This window comes from Sander lucioperca, chromosome 1, assembly GCF_008315115.2.
Source record: "Sander lucioperca isolate FBNREF2018 chromosome 1, SLUC_FBN_1.2, whole genome shotgun sequence".
Taxonomy (NCBI): domain Eukaryota; kingdom Metazoa; phylum Chordata; class Actinopteri; order Perciformes; family Percidae; genus Sander; species Sander lucioperca.
Window position 1 is genome coordinate 37,085,232 of NC_050173.1, and position 21,775 is coordinate 37,107,006.

Genomic DNA, 21,775 nt, shown 5'->3' on the forward strand with positions numbered 1-21,775 from the left:
CTTAGCTCTCTCAGACTTGTTAATTTCCTCTCCACCCCCTCTCTCTGAGATGTTGCGAAATCAATTCACGCCCTGATTCCAATTTGAAAAGAATTTGTTAAATGCATGCACAGCATGCATGAGATTGCTCTTTGTACTAAAACAATGGTCGGCTGACCTCCATGTTGTGTTTTCAAAGAGTGCATACTGTGGCCAGTCGCACAGAACGTGCTTTTTGTTGCAATTTGTTGAAGAAATTGTTGGACAATTGCCTGAGCATAGACTTTTTTTTCTTGGTTTCACTTATACAAACACAGACACAGTCGCTCACATTGATCAAACATTTTGTTTGTAATAGGTTTTGGCTGCCTTTATACCTAGATTATGTACTGCTAAAGGTGAAACTAAGTCATCATTGACTTGTACAAGACTCTGATTATGTAATACATTTGATCTACAAGGTGGTGGATTCACTTTTCTATGTACAAAAACAAATGAAAGTACTCTCTTTCAAATATAAAATTAGAATTCAATTAATTCCGAACAGTATTGTTTGCCTGTTTGTTTTATAACTATGTAGAATCCAATAAACAGATTGTTAAAAAAAAAAAAAAAAAAGAATTCAATTAATTCCAAATGAGATCGGCTTTTATATTATTTTTTTATTGACGTGTGGGCCACTGTTTCTGTTTGTTATCTCAGTTCAGTTGTGTGTATTGTTCTTGATCTCATTTTAATGATGCGTGTGCGTCCTGGGTTTTCCTATCCAGTGAGCATGAGAGGAGTGTTCCCACAGGAGGTGTTGCTGCGAGACGATTCCTTTATGTTTGCCGTGCTGTGCACCTTGTCGTCGCCCTCTTCCCTTTTCCTTGCTGGTTCTCAAAATTCATTGTCAGCCACCTGTACGACAGGTATGTGCTTGCCAACTCCCATGAATACAGCGCAGGTGTAGAAAACAAAAATGAGTTCTTAGCAACCACTATTATTCACACACACACACACACACACACACACACACACACAAATAGATAAGCACCTACTGCTCCACCCCACATCAACCTTCCTTGACTGGCTGAGCTTGTTAGTGGTCACGCCCGTACCTGTTGACTAGCACAGGGACTAAGACACCTGTCAGACAGAGAAATACTTTTCCTCTGCTCACACTGACGGACACACTGATCGCAAACTCGATAAAACTGGGTGGACGTTTCTCTGCTGGATATAAAGTAAAAGTAGGTAGGTACTCTAGCTGCCAGGTGTATTATTCACAACATCATTTAAAGTATCTGGGTAGATTCTGTATTTAGAGCTTCAGTAATCAGCAGCTGTAAGAACAGAAAACATAGAAGTAATCAATCATGCAACATAAACTGTTTGTTGAAAGTGTTATCTGGTGATTGTCAGTGTTTGCCCTCTCATTTTTCTGGGTGTTTCCCTGTCATGATTGCTTGTCAGTAGAGAGAGTCTGTCCTGCTCGCTGCTTGCCTTAAACGCTATTGCTCTTCATCAATCATTTATCCTGTGTGGACGGTTGTGCTAAACCTAGGATAAATATGCTATGTGAGCCCTCGATGTATTTGTTCTGTCACCAATATTGATGCCAATATCCTCAAGGGATATTGTGGCGACAGGCTTTAGAAGGAGTGAACTCACAGCCCTAGGAGTTTTATTTTATATTTGCATCCTGAATTTGGCTCTACAATTTTGCATACAATTTAGTCTGATTCAGATTAGGGAACACTCTGTATTTGCCTTTTCTTCTTCACTTCCCAGGGGAAGTGGGTTTCCCCTCTGAGCAGATCAGTTTTGACTGTAAATAACTGAGGGGTCAACTCATTTGGAAATGTGTGAAAGGAAGCAATATTTACCCAATCACACAAATCATTCTGTGTGACTATATTTTGTATCCAAACACAAAAGATCATATATGTGTATGTGTGTGAGTCCATTCATATTTAGGCAACAGTTTGGAAAAGTGGTAGGACAGGATCATCTACATGTCTAAAGGATAAGACTGAGGAATGCTTTACAGAGCACATGTTCTTCATTGGGAGGGAACATAGCGTGCGAAGGGCAATTTTGAAACTAGACTGTCTTAATAAATTGCAATTTACTTCAAATTGTACAATTTTGTTTAACACGATCTCTGTCTCGATGTGGTTCCAAAATTATTTTTCAGGTGGCCTGTCAAGATAACAGAACAAAGACAAGATAGAAACATCTAGAACAAGCATGTCAAAAGGTGAGTAGGATGACTGATGTGATCTGAATGTGAGACACAGTGTTTCCTTAAATAAAAGCAGAGTGCATCCGAGGGCGTGTCTCTGCGCCAGGCTGATGACTTTGTAAATTCTGATCTTCTGTCATTGCCTCGATTTTAATTCAAAATACAAGTTGGTGGTTGATTATGTGGCGTGTGTCGGCCCAAAGGGAACTGAATATCATGCATCAAGCAGACTAGGATTAAGATTTCATTATGATGCAGCCTACACAGTGTGTATAATATCTGATATATCAGATGGTGTGTTGGTAATATGACATGCACGTGTTTGTGTCTCAGAAGGGGGAAAAGCATCCGTGTTCCGTACCACCAAAGTGCGGACCAGGCTGAGGGATGACAGCAGCTGGATGCAGCAGCGCCAAGAAGCGCAGGCTCAAACCGAAGAAGAGAAACCATGGTAAGGCACATGTTTAAATAGGGTTCTGTCCATTTTATCCATCGCTCAGTCACTTGAATAGACAACACCAAGTTCCTGTGAATCCATGCAGGTTAGCAGAAGTAAGGGCCAGACGTTTGAATGGAGACACTGTTGAGACCAGTCCAGTGTCGTCACCGACAACATCCACTTCGCCACCCACCAAGTCTGACGGCGAAAGGTAAACATCTGGTTTCTGATGTCACGGAGTTATCTATCGATTATTTGGAAACTTCCCACAAAACATGATTGTGCTGATAATGGCTCTCTGTTTTAAATTTAGATCACCAACACCAGGGTTCCTGATCAGGTGAGACTAGCACTTGCACATTAGGTATCCAAGCAGATGAAGGGATATCTGAGCACTGAAAAATGGCTTTTTGTAATTGAAGAAAAAGAATGAATTTACTTAAGCTTTTTGTTTTTCTTTCAGAGGCGTTTTCACTAAACTAGACAAGCCTGCTCCACCCGTAACAACTAACGGCGTTAGGTAAGAGCTTCTCTTATTTGAAGAAGCAGATATAGTGTGACTTGACATTCCTACATTAATGTGATCTGTTTTTTTTCACAGTGTTACGACGACACAATTCACCAAAAAACCTTCAGAGAGCTACAAGAAAATGTGAGCATGCACACACATCAGATTCCCAGTTGACCGCTGGCAGCGGAGTGAGAATGTATTTTCATGAGCTGTGTGTGTTTGCGCTTCTGTTCCTTAGAGCGCCGCACACTGTGAGGCCCACTCAAGAGAAGCAGGAGGACCAGCTTAGCAATGAGGAGCTGCAGAAACGGTAAGAATCTCCTCATGCAAAAGAACGCCATCCTATTTGAACTCTCTTTGAACGCCCTTGAAAAAAGAGATTGCATTAACATCCTAAAAACTCATTTCGTAGGACGGAGGCAGCCAGCAATGTACTGAAGAAATCTGCAATCAGGCAACGGTCTTTTGTGCTCTCTGCTGCTAAGAAATTTGAGTATGTATGTCTTATGTCTCTCTCCTAATGATAATCATAACACTCAATCTGTATCTGGAATTCTTAAATCTATAGTGCAGTGCCCGTTCAAAACGTGCCTGTTCGGAATGAGACGATTGCTTGGCCTGTGTTATTGCTGCTTGCAGCTTTCTCGTGAACCACTCATTCAAACGACTACAAATTCGACACTGCACTTCTTTGGCTCCTGAGCAACACACCTGCACTGACATAGTTTAGTTTAGTTTGTGAGTTTATTTGATTAGGACAATGCACATTAATCAACATTTCTGTAACTGCGCCAGTGTTAGCCAGTCAGCTAATTTTCAACTGTAGTCCTAATTACCTAGTTGCGTCACATAGTCACGGCTACTTACAGTCAGAAACACCAGTGAAATATACTCTGGTTCACAGGAAATAAACACCAAGAGCAAACTTTACCATTAGGCAAGCTAGGCAACTGCCTGGGGCCCCGAGTTAAAAGGGCCCCAAACAGGTATACATTTATTATGATGATGATTATTAAGATTTAAAAAATATTAAATAGCCTATGTTACTATTTTAACTTATTGTACCCCAAAAAAACGTACAGAAGGCCCCCAAACTCCTAAAAAAACGGTATACTACTGACTTAAAGTGTACTTTTACTTCAGAGTAAAACATTGTACTACTTCATTTACCTGAAAGGTTGCTGGTTACGTTGCAGATTCAGATTTTACTCACAAAATACAACAACTAAAGTTGCTGCATCATTATTCATGAAACTGTCTAGGGTTGAAAACTCCACTTTGAACAGACGTGAAGTAAATTTAAGTACCTTGGGCTGATAATGCCTTTTTCACTCCTCACTTTAAGAAAACATTTGAATGCATGATTTGTACTGTATTAATAGTTATACTTCGCTCCTCGTTTTTGTTTTATTAACCTTGGCTTCAGTAGTTTGCATGGTTTACGTGCAGTTTAGTGTCCCAAATTCCACTATGGCCACGCCAAGACCCACCCTACAAAGCAGCTGGATTGGTTGGGGTTAGGCATTTCACCTCGAGTGGTTAAGGTTAGGATAGCTGATTGGTCAGGGGATAGGACCTGTACAAATGGGGTTACCTTACAGGGAATTTGGGACACTAAACTGCACGTAGGCTATACCAGTTTGCATTCTTAAGTTTCCTCTTAGCGAAATGCTCTGAGTGAATTTAAGTTGGATTTTTATTGTAAAGGGTAGAAATGGAAGAAGTGAAGCCAGCATTATGTGCTGCTGTTGTCACTATGGTAGTTAATAAAAGTGTGTTGGCTGTCTTGGGTCACATTGGTTGACATTACAGCGCCGCGGTGTTTTTGATTTATCACCCTCGTAGTTTGCACGCATTAGCTCGGAGGGCTATCTTGGCTTAGTTTACTTTATTAGATTCCTTACTATGATTCTGTTTACATCCGTACAACAGCATGCTGCGTGTGACGTCTCTTGCGCATGCAGGTCGGACATCCGGACTGAATCCTGACCTACTCACAGAGACTCCTGCCTTTTTTTAGTAGATAGATAAAAGAAGTGAGTTACATATTTAAAAAACTTGCGACACATTGAGAAATTGGGCTTTTGACTCACACGTGATTGTAAATGTTGAGCATTTAGGGAGGTATTTATGAAACTGTGTGTTGAAAAACCTCAGGTCTCAAGAAACGGCGTCTGACACCTCATTGGTCAACAGCAGTCCATCATTTGTGGCTAAAAGGTAAATGTTCCCTCTCACATCCCTCTAAAACAAAAGACAAACCTGCAAGTCCAATCAAAGACTCTGTCTGTCTGTTTCTGTGTGTGTGCACGCCCAACTCCACACATGCACTCATGTGTGTGTGCACGTGTGCTTGGCTACAAATGTGCAGGGTGGAGATTTCTGATGACGATGAGAGTGCTGCTACTCCAGCACCTGCCAGCACCACACCCCCCTCCCCTGTCGTCCCCGTCACATCTGCTGCCTCCGCGCCTGAGCCCAAAGCACAGAACATGTAAGTCCTGTGCCATGTTTCCAGCGCTACAAGTGCTTTCTGTTCCTTCAATTTCATTAATTTCTTGTGTGGTTTACAGAGTCGACACCAGTGTTAAGACAGCTGTTGATGCAACTATTAATAAGCCGGTGGCACCAAAGGTGGAGAAGGCCGCCCCAGAGCCTGTGAAGAAAGACCCCCCTCCAGTGTCTGTTGCAGTGAAAGACCCAGTTGAAGGCATGAAACCAGGGTGCACCAAGGTGGCCACTCCTCTCCCTGAACTCATCCAGGCAGTCTGTACTGAGCCAAAACCCAAGGATTCAGACATTTCTGGGCTGGTTGACACACCTCTGGTTAAACTCACCCCAGCATCACCAACTCCAATATCACTTACTCCAGCATCCCCTGCCCCGGCCTCAACCGTCCCACTTTCACCTGCCCCAGTGCCTGCTGTAACAGGGATCACAGTGAAGGCTGAACCAGAAATAGCACCAAAACTGTCTCCAGAGCCACGGTCAGTTTTCCACTAACCAAAATCAGTGCTGCCACATATTGTCACATATTATCAGTGGTGGAAAGTAAATAAGTACAGTACCTTTTAGGTGCTTGTACTGAGTATTACTATTATATGCCACTTTACACTTATACTCCACTACATTTTTAGGGGAAAATAGTGTTCTTTTTTTCTCCACTACATATATATTTCACAGCTTTATTTACTAGTTACATTACATACAAACATCAACTTTATATAATCTTTTACTTAAGTATTATCTTTTACTTAAGGATCTGAAAACTTTCTCCACCGCCTAGTGTTGACATCAGTAGGTCATATCTCTAACACTGTGACAAAGCACAGAACATGTAAGTCCTGTGCCATGTTTCCAGCGCAACAAGTGCTTTCGGTTCCTCCAATTTCATTAATTTCTTGTGTGGTTTACAGAGTCGACACCAGTGTTAAGACAGCTGTTGATGCAGCTATTAATAAGCCGGTGGCACCAAAGGTGGAGAAGGCCGTCCCAGAGCCTGTGAAGAAAGACCCCCCTCCAGTGTCTGTTGCAGTGAAAGACCCAGTTGAAGTCATGAAACCAGGGTGCACCAAGGTGGCCACTCCTCTCGCTGAACTCATCCAGGCAGTCTGTACTGAGCCAAAACCCAAGGATTCAGACGTTTCTGGGCTGGTTGACACACCTCTGGTTAAACTCACCCCAGCATCACCAACTCCAATATCACTTACTCCAGCATCCCCTGCCCCGGCCTCAACCGTCCCACTTTCACCTGCCCCAGTACCTCCTGTAACAGGGATCACAGTGAAGGCTGAACCAGAAATAGCACCAAAACTGTCTCCAGAGCCACGGTCAGTTTTCCACTAACCAAAATCAGTGCTGACACATATTGTCACATATTATCAGTGGTGGAAAGTAAATAAGTACAGTACCTTTTAGGTACTTGTAGAGTATTACTATTATATGCTAGTTTAAACTTATACTCCACTAGATTTTAAATATTGTTCTTTTTTTCTCCACTACATATATTTCACAGCTTTATACTAGTAACATTACATACAAACATCAACTTTATATAATCTTTAAAGTAAAGGATCTGAATACTTCCTCCACCGCCTAGTGTTGACATCAGTAGGTCATATCTCTTAACACTGATAAAGAGGCTCAAACATTATGTCTGCCCAGATATTGTTTTTTATAATAGACTGAATGAATATCATAATTCGTAAGCAAAGTTTTAAATGTGCCTTTATCTGGTTTTATTTGTGTGTGTTTGCTCTCATTCTTTTTTTAATGTGTGTGATCAAAAGCTGCTCTGGAATTGTCATGTGTTTGTTCTATTTTCACAGCTCCAATGTTGACACGCTCACCACCTTGTCCGATACTCTCATTTCTTTCGGCACAAGTTCAACCAGGTACTGGAAAAAAGATAAAAGCAGCAGAAACCAATATGAAAAAAAAGAAACAAAGATGATCATGTTTGTGCCTCCAGCATCAACAACCATCTGATAATATGAATGTGTTTCCTCTCCAGCTTTAAGGATGATGAGCCAGTGCTGGCAAAGAAAAAAGAAGGCTCAGCGGACAGTTGCACCACAAAGGACGGGTATAAAACGAACAACTTCCTCATTCATGTCATAGCAGAATTGGCAAAAAAAGAGATAATGGCTAACTGCCACTGTGTTTGCTTCAAAGTAATCACAAAATAACCCACATCTCAATTGCAGGTGTCTAAAATTAACTCACACAAGAGGGTGTCCCAAATTAAACTTGATTAAAATGGGGTACTTAAAAATGTAAAATAGAGATGTGTGTATACGCGCCAAAGCAGGTGCACTCATATTTGTTTTCTCTTCACTGTCTGCAGTGTTAAAAAGGAGCCAGCTCCAGAGCTCAGCAACTGTAAAGCAATGACAGATGATCTCCTGGCTCTCGCTGATGGGTTTGTTAAAAATACTGTATATTCTTGCTTTTTTTGCAATTACCTACTTTAAATTCTCTGAATGTTACCCACAAGGTGGCACTGTTGGACTTTTATCGACCCCCACCCCCCCTCTCCTCTACCTCAACTGGCCTTTTCTTGCTCTGAAATCTCCTCTGAATCCTAAATCCCCCTTTGTTCATCACCTTCTCTTCTTCCTCTCATCCTTCCGCCTCTGCAGTCCAGAGAAGACAGCCGAGCCTGTTCCCCCCAGCCCAGGACGGTGGAGTCAGGATCTGCTTGGCGGACTAGACAGGTATAGGTAGAGAGCTCTTTCCCACCCAAGCCCCATATACAGACGTTATGCAAAGAATTATCCTTTCATCAGTAGAAAATAAATAGCTCTGTTGTCTGTAGCAAGCAGAGGCATAACCTTAACTTAACTTGCCAGAGTTAGATATACAGTTTCAAAGGAGCTTGTGCACATACTCTGCTCTGTATTTGACTTTTGTGTTTGATGTCTTTAGTAAGTCAACCCCAGCAAAGACCAGCAGCAGCCTGGATCTCCTGGCTAATGACGTCATTCCAATCAAAACAGAGGCACGCAGGTGAGTAAGAGATAGCCTTGTGATGGCCCTCTGCTCCCCATCCCTCCTTCCTTGTGTACCATTAATTCTTATCCCTGCAGATGTAGGGGCAAAGCGTCCCTGCTCCCTGAAGTGTACGATTTTTAATAAACCCCATCCGCTTTAAGTTTGATCTATAAATCAGGGCTGCTCTACTTCCAGCATTCTATTTTAACCCCATGCACCGTGTTACAAAGTCGCAGATTCCTGAAGTGACTGATATATACTTTGAAAGAGAAAGCCACGTCTTATCTGCGGCGCGACTGGAAATAGAAGAGAATGTGCTGTACTGATTAGTATTGCGGCTTTGTTTTGTCTCTGCCAGCCTCAGCATGCAGCGAACGGAGAAACAGACAGTTGAGACAGCCAAAGAAACACAAAGGTATAAGGAGATGACAGGCTGTTCTTAAACAATTATCTATCTATGCAGAGCTGTTCATGCTAAGAAAAGCATTCTATCCAGATATGCCTTGTAATGATTTATACTAACTCTGCCTGTGTCTCTTTGCCCGTCAGCTCCACAGAGACAGTCACTATAACCACCAAAACTGTGATCATTACTGACAAAAGGTATGAGAACACACACACAGAAAAAAAAAAAGTCTGTTCTGTACTATATTCAGATGGTTTTCATGCTCGTTAAATAGTTCAGTGGGTTTCAGTCTTTTCTAATGGACTGGCATTGTAAATAGTGTATGAGAAGAAGCACACTTACCTTTACTTGCCCCCTTTACTCATCTCATCCCATCCCATCATGCCATTCATCCATACACAACCCTCCTTACTTTTATATCTTGCCTCCAAACAGCGAAGTGGACAGCGCAGATCCATGGAGTTCACATTTGAAGACCACAGTCACTGAATCAAGGTAGTGTATTTACTGCCACGTCACATATGAACTGGTGTTTTAAGATGTCTGTGTTAAAAGTCTCTGCAATATGTATGTAAATATGTTTTAAAAAATAGTTTGCTCAGCCGACACTGAGTGAAAAAAAAATAATAATTTGTTCAAAAAATAGGATTCAATTGTAAAATAGATTTTCACTCCAGTTAAATAGGCACATTAAGTTTAATGGGGTTGATAAAATGAATTGTTTAGAAAGAATTTCTTGTTAGTAAAATATGTGATTTCATCACATTAAGCATCTGTTTAGTTTTTAATAATTGGTATAGAATAAAATGGGGTTCATTTTAGGTGAAACCTGAAATACAGAGATTTTGCCATTCAGCAGCAGAATAGTCTTTGAATTTGTCAAAGACATCCAGATTCTGATTGTGATTGAGTTTGTCCCCGTTTCCTCTGTGTTTCTGTTTACCATTCAAACTGCATTCAATCTTTCCATTATGAGTCAATGTGATCAGAATTCCTCTGACACAAGATGGGCCATGCTGACAATTGAGAGTGAAATCAGTGTGAAATTGTTTTTCAGCTCAGCTGATCCGTTTGATCCATATCCGATAGGGACCACATCCTCTAACAGGTAATCATATTGGTTTGGTGCTGTGACTGTTTTCCAGCCAGTCAGATAGCATCTCAGCATGCATAATGCAGCAGTTTCTGATTATGAGCCACTTTTCTTCTAGCTCCTCTGACCTGCTCAAGCCTCTCGCTGATATTTCCATCAACAGGTACTGGAATGATAATGCAAATTTCCCTTTTTCTATATTGTAACCTCTATTTGTAGCACCGGTCCGATACTATCATGTTACTACATAATATCGTAGTGACTACAACTGCTTCGCTTTGTCGGTTATTGCAATACTTATTATTCATTCAAAATCAGCAGCTATCATACCACACACTGAGCACTGTGGCTACACCTTATTGATACACTGTTGATTTACATATTTTTTTTATTGTTATTTCCTCAGTGTGTCACCTACTTACATGAAGAACAAAGATCCAAGTCCAAAAACCAAGTAAGTTGCACTCATCCAACACCTTCTCTGTGATCAACTATCAAAAGAAAGGGAAGTGCACCTAACAATTAGTTCTTTTATCAATTAACTTGTTTATTGTTTTTTGATTAATATATCTGTCGTTTAGTCTAAAGGCCAAATAGACTTCTTCAAATTGCTTATTCTGTCTGACCAACAGTCCAAAACCCAAATGTATTCATGATGATATAAAGCAGAAAAGTATTACATTTGAGAAGCTGGAACCAAGAATTGTCTGGTATTTTTGCTTAATAAATGACTGAAATTATTATTCAATCAGCCAAATTGCTTGTGATTAATTATCGATTCATCTTAAACTAAGATTTTAACTAAGTCAAATTTTCCTAATATTGAGTATGACAGTGACATGTTCCCTGTGTGCACCTGTAGGTGTGTTAAAGTATGTTTTGGCCATATTATGCCTGCAGAGAGTTGACAGGAAATAAGGGGGAAGAGAGAAGTGGGCAATGTCATGCAACAAAGGTCTCCAGCTGGACTCTGGGGACATTGTGTTTCATAGTCTGTCAGTGCTTTTAAACCCCCCAGAGTTTTTGAAATTCTAATGTTTCCATCCCATTTTTTTGTTTGCGCGTGTGTTTGACAGTATTAGCAGTAATGCGTTGGAATCCCTTGCAGACAACGTCATCCCTATCAGCACTGGCTCCACAAGGTATTAAACTGAGTTTAGTGCATAATTGTGTTATGAATGTATGAGTGAGACATGCAGGGGAAAGAAAGACTGTGGACCTGCAGGAATGATTCTCTCAAAGTGCACACATTACAGTCTGATATGCTTGAGCTGTCATAAAGTGTACATCGACTCACTCACACTCTCTCTCTCTCTCTCTCTCTCTCTCTCTCTCTCTCCAGGCCCAGCTCTCAGCGGTCATGGGCACGCACATGGGAAACCAGCACACCTCAGCAGGCGAACACAGAAGAGAGGTGATGACATGCTTTGATGTACTCTTACACTTACACACAATGCGGTCCACTATGTTTCATTCATCTACATGCACCCATCCATGTCCATTGCATGCTAAAAAGCCTTTCAATGTATGTCCCCTCTCAGCGAAGAAGATGTGCCAGGAGGCCAAACTGTAGATCAACAGACGATAATCACGTTTGAGAGAAAGTAAGTCATCCTTTTATTAAAAGCTCCTTTTATTCCCATAACCTCCTTCCCTTTCACTCCGGTGAAGTAACTCGGCTTTTGCAGCATCTATTCACTGAGCCAGAAAACATTGTGCACTGGTGCTGATGAAAATAGGTCAGATAGGCTATTTGTTACAACTTTTCCTCATAAGTAAACAGATCCCATTCCAGCCTTTTTTGTTTTCTTCTGTTTTTAATAATATAAAGAGTGTGAGCCTCTAAATTTTATGAGATTTTCAGGGAGGCTCGTCCACCCCACATGGAAGGGTTGAGACTGTGCTGGGAGAAAGATGTGGGTGAACAGATCTCAGCTGATAGATGGATGAAGTTGGTTGCGTCCTGGCATAACTGTTCTCGTGAAGCACAATCTCAGCTTATTACTTAACAGAAACCACTGGACCCCCAGTAAAATGGCCAAACTAAAACTTAAGGACAGTAACACGTGTTGGAGGTGTGAGAAGGAAGTGGGTACTCTGGTACACATGTTGTATTTTTGTGAAATAAATGCACATTTGTGGGATAGGGTTGGTACCCTCTTGAATGATCTATTCGGATTACAACTCACCAAGACCCCAGCTCTGTGTATTCTGGGTCTGCTGCCAGACAATAACACTCTGATTGGAAGACAAAGACTATGGATACGTCTGGCTACTACAACAGGATATAGAATAATTCTGAGGCACTGGAAGTCATCTACTCTGTGCTGTTTTAGGGAATGGACTGAACAAATGACAAGAATGGCTACGTATGAGCGAGTCACTTACAGAGTAATGGGGAGAGAGGATATCTTTAATCAAGTCTGGGGCTCCTTCCTGATGGCAATAGAGGGGTTGTCTGTCTGAATATAAGGCACCGGTTCTAATCCAATCCAATATAGCGTTTGACTGGTAGAATAATGTAATGATGTTGTTGTTTTTTCTTTTCTTCTTTCTGTATTCTTAAAACGGGACAGTGGATGATATAGATGTCTTGTTAATTGTGATGGTGACATAGGTTGTACTGTCTGTCAAAAATATTAATTAAAAAAAAAAAAAAAAAGAGTGTGTATTTGTCATCCTCTCATGTCTTTGTTTGTGCTCAAGGTCCAAGGAGAATGCCTCCCCTTGGGACAGGTGGACATCACCCACTGTCTATACGGTCACTACCACTAGAGGAGAGGAAGATGAGGGGGAGGAGGAGCAGGAGGAGGAGGAGGAGGAAAGGTATCTCTACTGTGGCTGGGCTCATTAAATGAATATTAAACCACTTTATTTTTCACAATTTCAGCAGGATGTCATTATAGCATCTTAAAATTCAGTGCCTGTCAACCATTTAATTGAAAGCAAGCTAAATACAAGTTGAAACTTCCTCCCGGCTTAGTCAGAGAATAATCAACTCCTTCTGAACTCATTATTTTTACTTTATTACTGTCACTTCTTCACCTGTACTGCCAGATTTTTTATAATGCAGGAATGTCCTCTGCTTTGTAGCCCCGAGGATACACAGACAGAGACAGTCACAACCATCACCACTATCAGGTTTGAAATTCTTTAAAACTCACCTCTTATGATCAAAAGCTGGGGAGATCAGAAGGAATTGAGGTAGGTAGGTAGGTGATGTTTACCGTTACAATGCATGGGGAGCGGGGCTCAGAATGAGGCAATGCTGCTGTACGATAGAAACAGACCACACCTGGACAATAAATCCCGACCCCTCTGGAGCTGTGAGAAGTCAGAAAGATCAGCCTCCTACACTTACAAAAACTTTGCTCACTGGAATTCTTGCTCACTGGATAGAGTCCAGTTTATTGACTGATACAGCCTGCACTAAAAGTCTAATATAGTTTTCTTTACTTTCCAGGGAGATACACAGTAATCCACAGCCCGCCATGGATCGGTAAGTTTATGATCTTAATGTCAGTTACAGCATAATGCAAGAATATTTTCTCCAGAGTGTTATTTTCTACTATTTGGTCTGTTGATTTCCTTACTTTTGTAAAGACACTCTCCTTTAACTGGAGCTTTTGGTCTTTTATTGTGGTACTGCATGGAAATCTATGAGTGGAAAATGTTTTTAATTTATTGAAATTAAATCAACTTAAATTTCAAATCAGATGCAAACCTTCTTATAAATTAGGTAATCTAGGCTTGTTTTACACTTTCACCGGCCATATTGGCTGTTGTCTGTGTTTGTAACACAGCCGTCTTAGTTAGAGGGTGAGAGATTTAGGCCAAAGCTTGAGGGAACGTCGCTTAATACTGCAGCCTGGATCTAAAGTTACCTGCAACTCCTGCATGATTCCTGGTTAGACAGACTCCTATCTTAGTTCTATTACTGAAGTTAAATGTGAAAAGATCTGCTCTCCCATTGTCTTTCAATTTGCCCTCATTTCCTCCCTCTAATTATCAGTCTCCAGATGTCAGATTAATGATGTGTATTAAGAGATGTCCTTTTGTCAAATCACAGCCCGTTAAACAGCATGCCATTAACAAGTGATGGCATAAAATGATTACCTCCTGAGTTACATTTGACTGATGTAGAGTCCTTCTGTATAAGCCGTCACACTGCTGTCGTCAGTGAGCAAAAGATGAGGCTAACGCTGCTGCACTCTGTCTCCAGTTATGAAACCTATTCCAGGGTCGTGATAGAAGAAGAAGACCGGCGTGTCCAAACACCAGAACCCGAGGCCAAAAAGTGAGTGATTTCTTTTTACAAACTAGACATTTAAATGAAAGTGACAGCTAATATTTAAACTATGCATATTAACTCACTATTTCCTTCATCTGCCTCTGCTCAAGGGGGTTTGTGTACGTAAAGGAGTATGTCAATGCAACAGAGCTGTCCTTGCATAATGCCAGAGACGCCATCGATGGGTAGGACTAATACATTATTTACCCAATCAAATAACAATATTGATTGAAAGAAAAAAACTGCTGAATAAATCTGCCACCACTGCTCTTATGATGACTTAATAACTGCTCTTTTTTTCCCATAGTGTGTCGGATTATTTGACATCAAGCTTTGCCAGTTCCTCCTACAGCAGTCCTTCCTTTTATGCCAGGTAATAGCACAATTTCCTAAACCTGTTTTAAACCAGCTATAAGCCGAAGCCCTTTCTCCCCCTGCCTTGTTATTTCCAGTTCTCACGAAACTAGATATGTGTAAGCAGTAGGGCAGAAACTCCACCAAGCCTGCTCATTAGGAGGCTAAGCATGGACATCAAAGGATTATTTAAACGTACTAAGTTCCCTTGCACAGGACAGAAAGGGTCACATGTTAATATGCCAGACAGAGCTGCAGTTGCATGAGAGCTGTTTGAGTCAGTGGCCAAACTAACACGTCTCAATGGCTGTCTCTCTCCAGTGGCACGCTGTCATCCGCCTGTACCTTCTGCGGAGAGCCAGTGGACGGTGATGCCAAGATCACCATCGAGCACCTCAATATCAACTGCCACCCCACCTGCTTCAAGGTAGTTCATCTATCTGCTCAGATACATTTCAGCTGAAGATAAAAAAAAATGGTATTTATTGGACTATAAAAAGTCTGTGAAGGGACTAACCTGGAGGAATTGAGCTTTTTTTTCACCTTAAAATAAATTTTCTTGACATTGTGGTAAATGTGCTTATTCACTTTTTTTGTAGAGAGTTAGATCAGAAGATTGATACCACTCTCATGTCTGTACGGTAAATATGATGTTACAGCCAGCAGCGAGTTATAGCTTAGCTCAGCGTAAATACTGAAAATGTCCATTGTTCAGTAATCAGCCTACCAGCTCTAATGCTTAATAAGAGCTTTTATATAACATGTTATATCTTAATTGATTATTCTGTACAAAAAACAACAAGTTGGGGTTTTATAAGGGGTTATGTTGCAGACTATTTCTTGGCCACAAGCAGTCCCTTCCTTGGCTTGTCTTGTCGTCACCACAGTTACTTACCAGGCAACCATTGGTGGCTCCAGGAAGTCCCGGCTAAGAAATACTCTGGCACAGAACTCCCTGTAAAACCACACCTTGTCATTTTTACATTTTGTTTTGTTGTACAGATTAAACAAACAAGATATAACGTGTTAATTAGTGAGTTTTAGAAATGCTAGTAGGCAGATTTTGTTTTTTAACCTATGGTCAGAGCCAATAGCTGTATCCCCTTTTCCTGTTTTTATGCTGAGCTACGCTAATGAGCTGCTGGCTGTAGCTTCATATGTGACAGACAGACAGACATGAAAGTGGTATCTATCTTCTTATCTAACTCTTGGCAATACAACCAATAACTGCATTTCCTAAATTGTCAAACTACTCCTTTAATTTTTTTAACTTTCTTCCTTATTAGTTTTTTTCTACAACTCTTTAAATACAACTAATATTTAGCTATTGCCAGTATATGAATCAAAGGTCTCATCAATTAACTGTGTTTTCAAAGCTGCAACAGTTTTGTATACTGTGTATTATGCAGCAGTACATTAGTATGAGAGAATTTCAAGGATAAAAACACTGCTCTTCACTGTATTTTCTCATAACATTTTTCTTATAACATTCTCCCAATTTTTCAGTGCGGTGTGTGTAGTAAGCCAATGGGAGACCTTCTCGACAGTATGTTCCTACATGGTGGGAAAGTCCACTGCGAGCGCTGCTACAGCAAAGCCTTGGACTGATTATCAAAGCTCTTCAGCAGCCTCTTATCCTCAGCTCCTTCCCTTCATGTTCATTTGCATATAAATTGAGAACCGACAAAGTTTGGACTGCGTTTGGTTTGAACTCAAGAATGATGTGGTTTAAGGTGATCAAAAAGACAGTTATAGTGAACAATATGGCTACTTAATGTTGATTCTTACATTAGGTTAAATTTCTATGTTATACAAGCTTGTGTTGTTGTTTTTTTCCTGGTGGTGAAAGCTGTATCTGCCTCAGTAAACTATGAAGGATATGTCTGTACAACATGATGTGCTACATATAACTGTGAACAGACTAATACTGGGAAGTGGGGTGTTATATTTTAGGAACAGCAGTTATGCAAGAAAATGACTTTATTACAAAATGTTTACTTCTTTTGCTCTTCATTCTACAAAATAGTGTGTTCACATGTATGATGCTTTGTTAAAAAAATAAAATGATTTATAGAATCCTGGTATAAATATGTTATGCAAAGTGCTGTGCCAGCAGACACAACACTGTCAGAGTCTCAAGCAGTTACACGTTTTAGAAAAGCATGATTAAAAAAATGATTGCACATAAACATGTTTTTAGCATCATGTAACTGAAAAGTCAGGGCAATGTTATAAAGTATCTGCCACAGAAATGCATTAGATGAGCTCCTGAGAACTACTTTGCAAATGCAGTGGTGAGTTCCCACAGAGGATTTGTGCTGAACTTTCCATTTGCCTTTCTCCACTTCTTGGTGAAGTAATATTTTCCTTGCATAGTCACCTAAAAAGCTGTGTACATAAATGTGACTTTGGCTAATAATGACCATTGGCTACCTGCTGAGTAACTGTAAAGAAGCTAATGCACTTCATTGGTTACTTTCATGATAGTCTTCACACACAGTTAGGCAGAGCTCCCTTGGCTCTGCCCCAGTCCAATGAAAATTTGCCTCCCATGAGAATGTGCCTCCGTGGAACAACTGCTCCGCATGCAGTTAATGTTAACAATGCAAGGGCAAGGGCAATGATGGCACCTTGGTTATAGTAAAAAAACGACTTGAAAATATTAGCATATAGCACTCTAAAACATTATTTTCCCATTACTGAACTTAAATAGGTTATAAAGGAAAATAGGGATAAAGGACAAACATATGTCAGCTAAATTCAAAATCTGTTATGGTATAACTAAACTGCTCATAAGGGTAAAGGAGGTTTGGCTCCGGTGCAAAAATATTAGTAATTTCTGCTTCATTCCCTCATTTAAACAGAGGGGATGCATAATGTGGGACACCTCTGTAATCCTGGATGCGCTCCATCCTCTGTTTGTTTCAAGGCCTGTGTCAGTGTTTTCCTCTGGCTCTGCTCACAGCAATGTTTTGGATGTGCTTCCACAGCAGTGAAGGGTCTGACTCGTTATGTCTTATCAGGGACTCCAGCCCTTCTGCTTGGTCCAGGCTCTGCCAGTAATCCTGGGGCCATATTTGCAACCATCTGCGGACAGATATACAAACAGATTAGGCTCATCACAGAGGAAATTTTAATTAGACCATTAATATAGACTGACGTCTTTCCCCTCGGGACATTGTTATTCGCATTAAAGTACAGAAAGTAGAAGGATTTCACACCTGGCACAGTGAATAATTTGAGACAAACTCACCCATCGTCTGCAGGTAAGTCTTGGACTTGTCCATACCCCGGGCTGGGCAGGGGGCACCCCATGTGAGAGTTGTTGGCCATTTTAGGCTGAGGAGGTTGGTTCTTCTTAGGGGCTTTCCTATATGCTCGTTCTGCTGCTAGTCGTGCATTCTCCTGGTCACACACGTAACATTCATATCCATTCAGGTAGTTGGGTTTACTCATGTCATTAACTCCCCACTCGCGGGCCTCCAGAGCCTCCAACAAACGAGTGTTAGTAATGTGACTGGGGTTCTTGAAATCTAAATATTTTGCATATTCATCATCATTCTCATCAAGACGTTTGAGGAATTCACCGAGAGCTTTCGGTGAGGGGAAGTTATTTATTATGATTGTGGAGTGGTCGTTGGGCATCCAGTCTGCCACCACAGAGGAGCCTCGATAGACAGGCACGCAGCCCTGATGGAGAGGCCGCCACAGCTTCTCTGTCATGTAATCTGGACACAGGCCGTTCTCCAGTGCCAGGTGAAACTTGTAGCGTGCAACAAAATTCATAAAGCCAGCCTCTTCGCCGGTAGCTGTGGCCGTGTCCTCCAGGTGTTCAGGTAGAGGTTTGTTGTTCAAGCATTTTCCATAGGAGTCCACCTACAGAGAGAAAAATAATGAGTGAGAAAGGAGAGAGATGGTAGCATACTCAGGAAACATTGGGTAGATTATTAAAGGTCCTATGATATGCAGCTTTTTGGATGCTTTTATATAAGCCATAGTGGTTCCCCTAATACTGTATCTGAAGTCTCTTTCCCGAAATTCAGCCTTGGTGCAGAATTACAGCCACTAGAACCAGTCCCACAATGAGATTTCCTTAGGATGTGCCATTTCTGTGTCTGTAGCTTTAAATGCTATTGAGGAGGAGAGAGGGGGGGCAAGGTGGAGGGTGGGGGTGTGGCCTTGACCAGGTTGCCATGGGCAAAGCAGAGAAAGGGGAGGTAACCTTTCCCCTTATGACATCATATAGGGAAGAATCCAGATTGGCCCATCTGAGTTTACTTTTTCTCAAAGGCAGAGCAGGATACCCAGGGCTCAGTTTACACCTATCGCCATTTCTAGCCACTGGGGGACCATAGGCAGGCTGGGGGAACTCATATTAATGTCAAAAAAACATTTTTTGTCATTGTCATGCCATGGGACCTTTAATGTGACACTGGCACACTTTTAATGGTCTACATTTTTCATAAATTCCTGATAAGACATTCCTAATTGAATTTTAACATTTCATTCCCTGATGGGAATTCAAAAACATCACACTCAGGGCTATATTTACAAAGCATTCACAGAGGTCTTACTGCAGTTGAATGCTTGAGGATTAATGATTTTGACCTACCGACCTGCGTGCACAAAATATGTGCAAGTAAAAAAAAATAAAAGAGAAGACTCTAAGCAACAGATTTTCAGAGCATGTAATTCAGTTAATGTTTATTGTAAATAATGGCTGTGGTAGGGTTCAAAATTAAGGAGACTATGAAAAATAACACCACCAAGCAGAAATGTGTCCTGACATTTATGCAGAACAGGAACAGAGGCAAAACAAGACAATTACAAAAAGAGAACAAATGTCGGAGGATAAGAGCAAAATAAATAATACATCAATAAATTACACTATAGTATTGTACAGTATTTTAAAAATAAAGGAATAACTGGTACCTTAGACCAATAAGATGAACATCTGTAAAGTCTCCGTTTATTTTATATGCCGCATGTGGATCGTGGAAATAAATTCCTCCTTAGTTATAATAATTGGAAAATTCCATCTCACTAAGAATACATATTGTATAGTTGAATGTATTAAGGACAGTGCCTTGGGATGCAGCATCTCATTTTCGAGGGGTATATAGGAGTACCTGAAAAAAACATCTCTGTACTGTACCTGAATATACTTCATGAGCTCCTGGACATATCTGTTTCTGTCTGACGGTACATCGCAGTGAGACTGCATGTAGAGCACAGGAGCCAGGCCCTCCCTCCTCAGCCGGTTCTTCTCCTCCAGGGACACGACCACAGGCTCAAGCAAGTAATCCAGAGAAGGCAGCCACTGCAGGGTCAGAGGATAGTCTGACTCCCTGCGAAATGTGGCAGTGTAGTTGAACAGCCTGATTCCCGGTCCATGGGAGAGGATGTAGTTATTCATGGGTGACTCTTCATGGAACAGTGCCCAGGTCTGGTGGCGGAGACGAGGGAGCGGCGCCTCATATGCACGAAAGTCTGTTCCATAAAAGATGATGGATGCTGTCCGTTTGTACAGCTGGACCTTGAAGATCAAACTCAAGATTACTGGCAGAATAACTTCAGACGATGATTATTATTAATGTGAGCATGCATCTTCTCTCTGTCTAAGCCAAGAGTTTCAGTAGAAGGCTGTATGAGGATACATATCTCTGGTACCTTGCGGTTGCTTGTGACCAGGCAGGAGGATGTGGCACAGTCAATGCGTTCAGTGTCACCAGGGAAATGTGGGAACAGTCCTCCACTCCACCAGAGAAGAATGGGCAGCTCCTTGTTGCTGCGGCGATCACTGTTGCCAGGTCCTCTGTATGAACTGATGGAGGCAAACTCCATCTCTGACAGAGCACTCTGGGGCTGAAAGGCTCCTCGGTCCACCGCATCCAAGGCCTCCATGTGAAGTTGATCATCTGGAAAGGAGGCAAAGGAGACCCAGACCCAGCACAGGACACCAAACAGCCCCAGACACACACATGGAACCAGCCTGCCCCTACCCGCCATCTGCAAGGTTGAAAAGAAAAAGACAACACATTTCAGAGACTTGCAATTACTCTGATAAAAGTAGGTCACAATTCAAAATGACAAATCGATTAACGTTCTTATCTGTTTAATGTAGGCCTGATTCCTAAGTCTCGCAAATAAACTCGCGCTGTGTTTTGGTGCTCAAACCCCAAGTGAAAGTCATGTAGATGCAGTTATTTCTCTTCGCAGCTAACTTCGTTGAACAAACATTAGCAATTGACCTTAACATTTCAATCATACGTGTCAGTGCACTGGTTTGTGAACATGCACCAATATCGAAACGTGCACCGTTTCCTACCATTGCCACTGCAGCAAACGCATGAAGGCGCGTTTTTTTTTGGATTCTTCAAACCAAAAATAGACAGCTGTTCTCCGTGTAAACTGGTTTTGAGGATTGGTGATAACAGAGTGCAGTCTGTTTATCTCACACAGACAACGGTACAGAATAAAAACAGCCGGATTCTCCTTCTACGTTTCTGCTTTTCTTCTTCTTTGGGTCGCAAACTAACCCAATGATGCACATCGCCACCTACAGCTCCGGAGTGTATATTGCTCTATGAAATGTCTGTACTGCAACCATAGACAGTCTATGACTGCAACATACATTGTTCCTATTCAGTTTGTACGAATTTGGTCAAATTTGTTTTGGACAAAGTTGTTCTACTTAGTTATGTAAAACGATAACTTAAAAAAAAGATTCGTTATTTTCGTATCATCGTATACTAAAAAGAGGTGTATGTAGGTAATTGCAGGTATACCTTTGTCAAATCTGTATTGCTCTAAAGGGCACCATTGAAATATATTATCCTCTGCTGGTGTGAATCTTACTTAAAAGTACAGAAGTATCAAGAGAAAAATGTACTTAAAGTAGGCTACCAACATTAAAATACTTTATATGCAGAGTTCAAAATTAGCACCATCTACTAGCCAAACGCTGGTAAAATATGAAACT

General features: G+C 41.2%; 2 protein-coding genes across 14 annotated transcripts; one reads left to right on the forward strand and one right to left on the reverse strand.

Annotated features, from left to right (window-relative positions):
* Positions 1–1,033: 1,033 nt before the first annotated feature.
* On the forward strand, positions 1,034–16,877 carry znf185 (zinc finger protein 185 with LIM domain). Of its 12 annotated transcripts, none has more exons than XM_036003559.1 (35): positions 1,034–1,215; positions 2,159–2,221; positions 2,540–2,657; positions 2,749–2,856; positions 2,959–2,985; positions 3,109–3,165; positions 3,247–3,297; positions 3,395–3,466; positions 3,569–3,649; positions 5,314–5,376; positions 5,528–5,650; positions 5,730–6,143; positions 6,573–6,986; positions 7,485–7,550; positions 7,670–7,741; positions 8,003–8,077; positions 8,298–8,372; positions 8,584–8,664; positions 9,008–9,064; positions 9,199–9,252; positions 9,491–9,550; positions 10,113–10,163; positions 10,267–10,311; positions 10,555–10,602; positions 11,225–11,290; positions 11,491–11,562; positions 11,690–11,752; positions 12,855–12,974; positions 13,242–13,289; positions 13,612–13,647; positions 14,371–14,445; positions 14,550–14,624; positions 14,747–14,806; positions 15,109–15,220; positions 16,300–16,877. In XM_036003559.1, exons 2-35 carry the CDS (start codon positions 2,212–2,214, stop codon positions 16,399–16,401), a joined length of 3,051 nt encoding a protein of 1,016 aa, XP_035859452.1. In that variant the 5' UTR covers positions 1,034–1,215; positions 2,159–2,211; the 3' UTR covers positions 16,402–16,877. The 12 variants fall into 12 exon arrangements, with proteins under 12 accessions (XP_035859452.1, XP_035859454.1, XP_035859469.1 ...); XM_036003560.1 differs by having other exon boundaries at positions 1,047–1,211; XM_036003561.1 differs by lacking the exon at positions 9,008–9,064.
* Positions 16,716–21,313, reverse strand: fut11 (fucosyltransferase 11 (alpha (1,3) fucosyltransferase)). Of its 2 annotated transcripts, XR_004108499.2 has the most exons (6): positions 21,122–21,313; positions 20,464–20,802; positions 19,949–20,329; positions 18,047–18,669; positions 17,631–17,880; positions 16,716–17,600 (listed from the first exon to the last, which is right to left on the reverse strand). XR_004108499.2 is itself a non-coding variant. In XM_031319353.2 (5 exons), the coding sequence occupies exons 1-5, from the start codon at positions 21,122–21,124 to the stop codon at positions 17,730–17,732; spliced, it is 1,497 nt and encodes a 498-aa protein (XP_031175213.1). In that variant the 5' UTR covers positions 21,125–21,313; the 3' UTR covers positions 16,716–17,729. The 2 variants fall into 2 exon arrangements, 1 of the variants encoding a protein (XP_031175213.1); XM_031319353.2 differs by having other exon boundaries at positions 16,716–17,880.
* Between the last annotated feature and the right edge of the window lie 462 nt (positions 21,314–21,775).

Bases quoted from the DNA above. Each gene is read 5' to 3' on its own strand.
- znf185 (XM_036003559.1), top strand. The intron at 7,551-7,669 runs GTACTGGAAAAA...TTTCCTCTCCAG, and splicing joins TTCGGCACAAGTTCAACCAG to CTTTAAGGATGATGAGCCAG. The intron at 9,065-9,198 runs GTATAAGGAGAT...TTTGCCCGTCAG, and splicing joins ACAGCCAAAGAAACACAAAG to CTCCACAGAGACAGTCACTA.
- fut11 (XM_031319353.2), bottom strand. The intron at 20,330-20,463 runs GTACCAGAGATA...TTGATCTTCAAG, and splicing joins TGGTCACAAGCAACCGCAAG to GTCCAGCTGTACAAACGGAC. The intron at 17,881-18,046 runs GTGAGTTTGTCT...ATCTGTCCGCAG, and splicing joins GACTTACCTGCAGACGATGG to ATGGTTGCAAATATGGCCCC.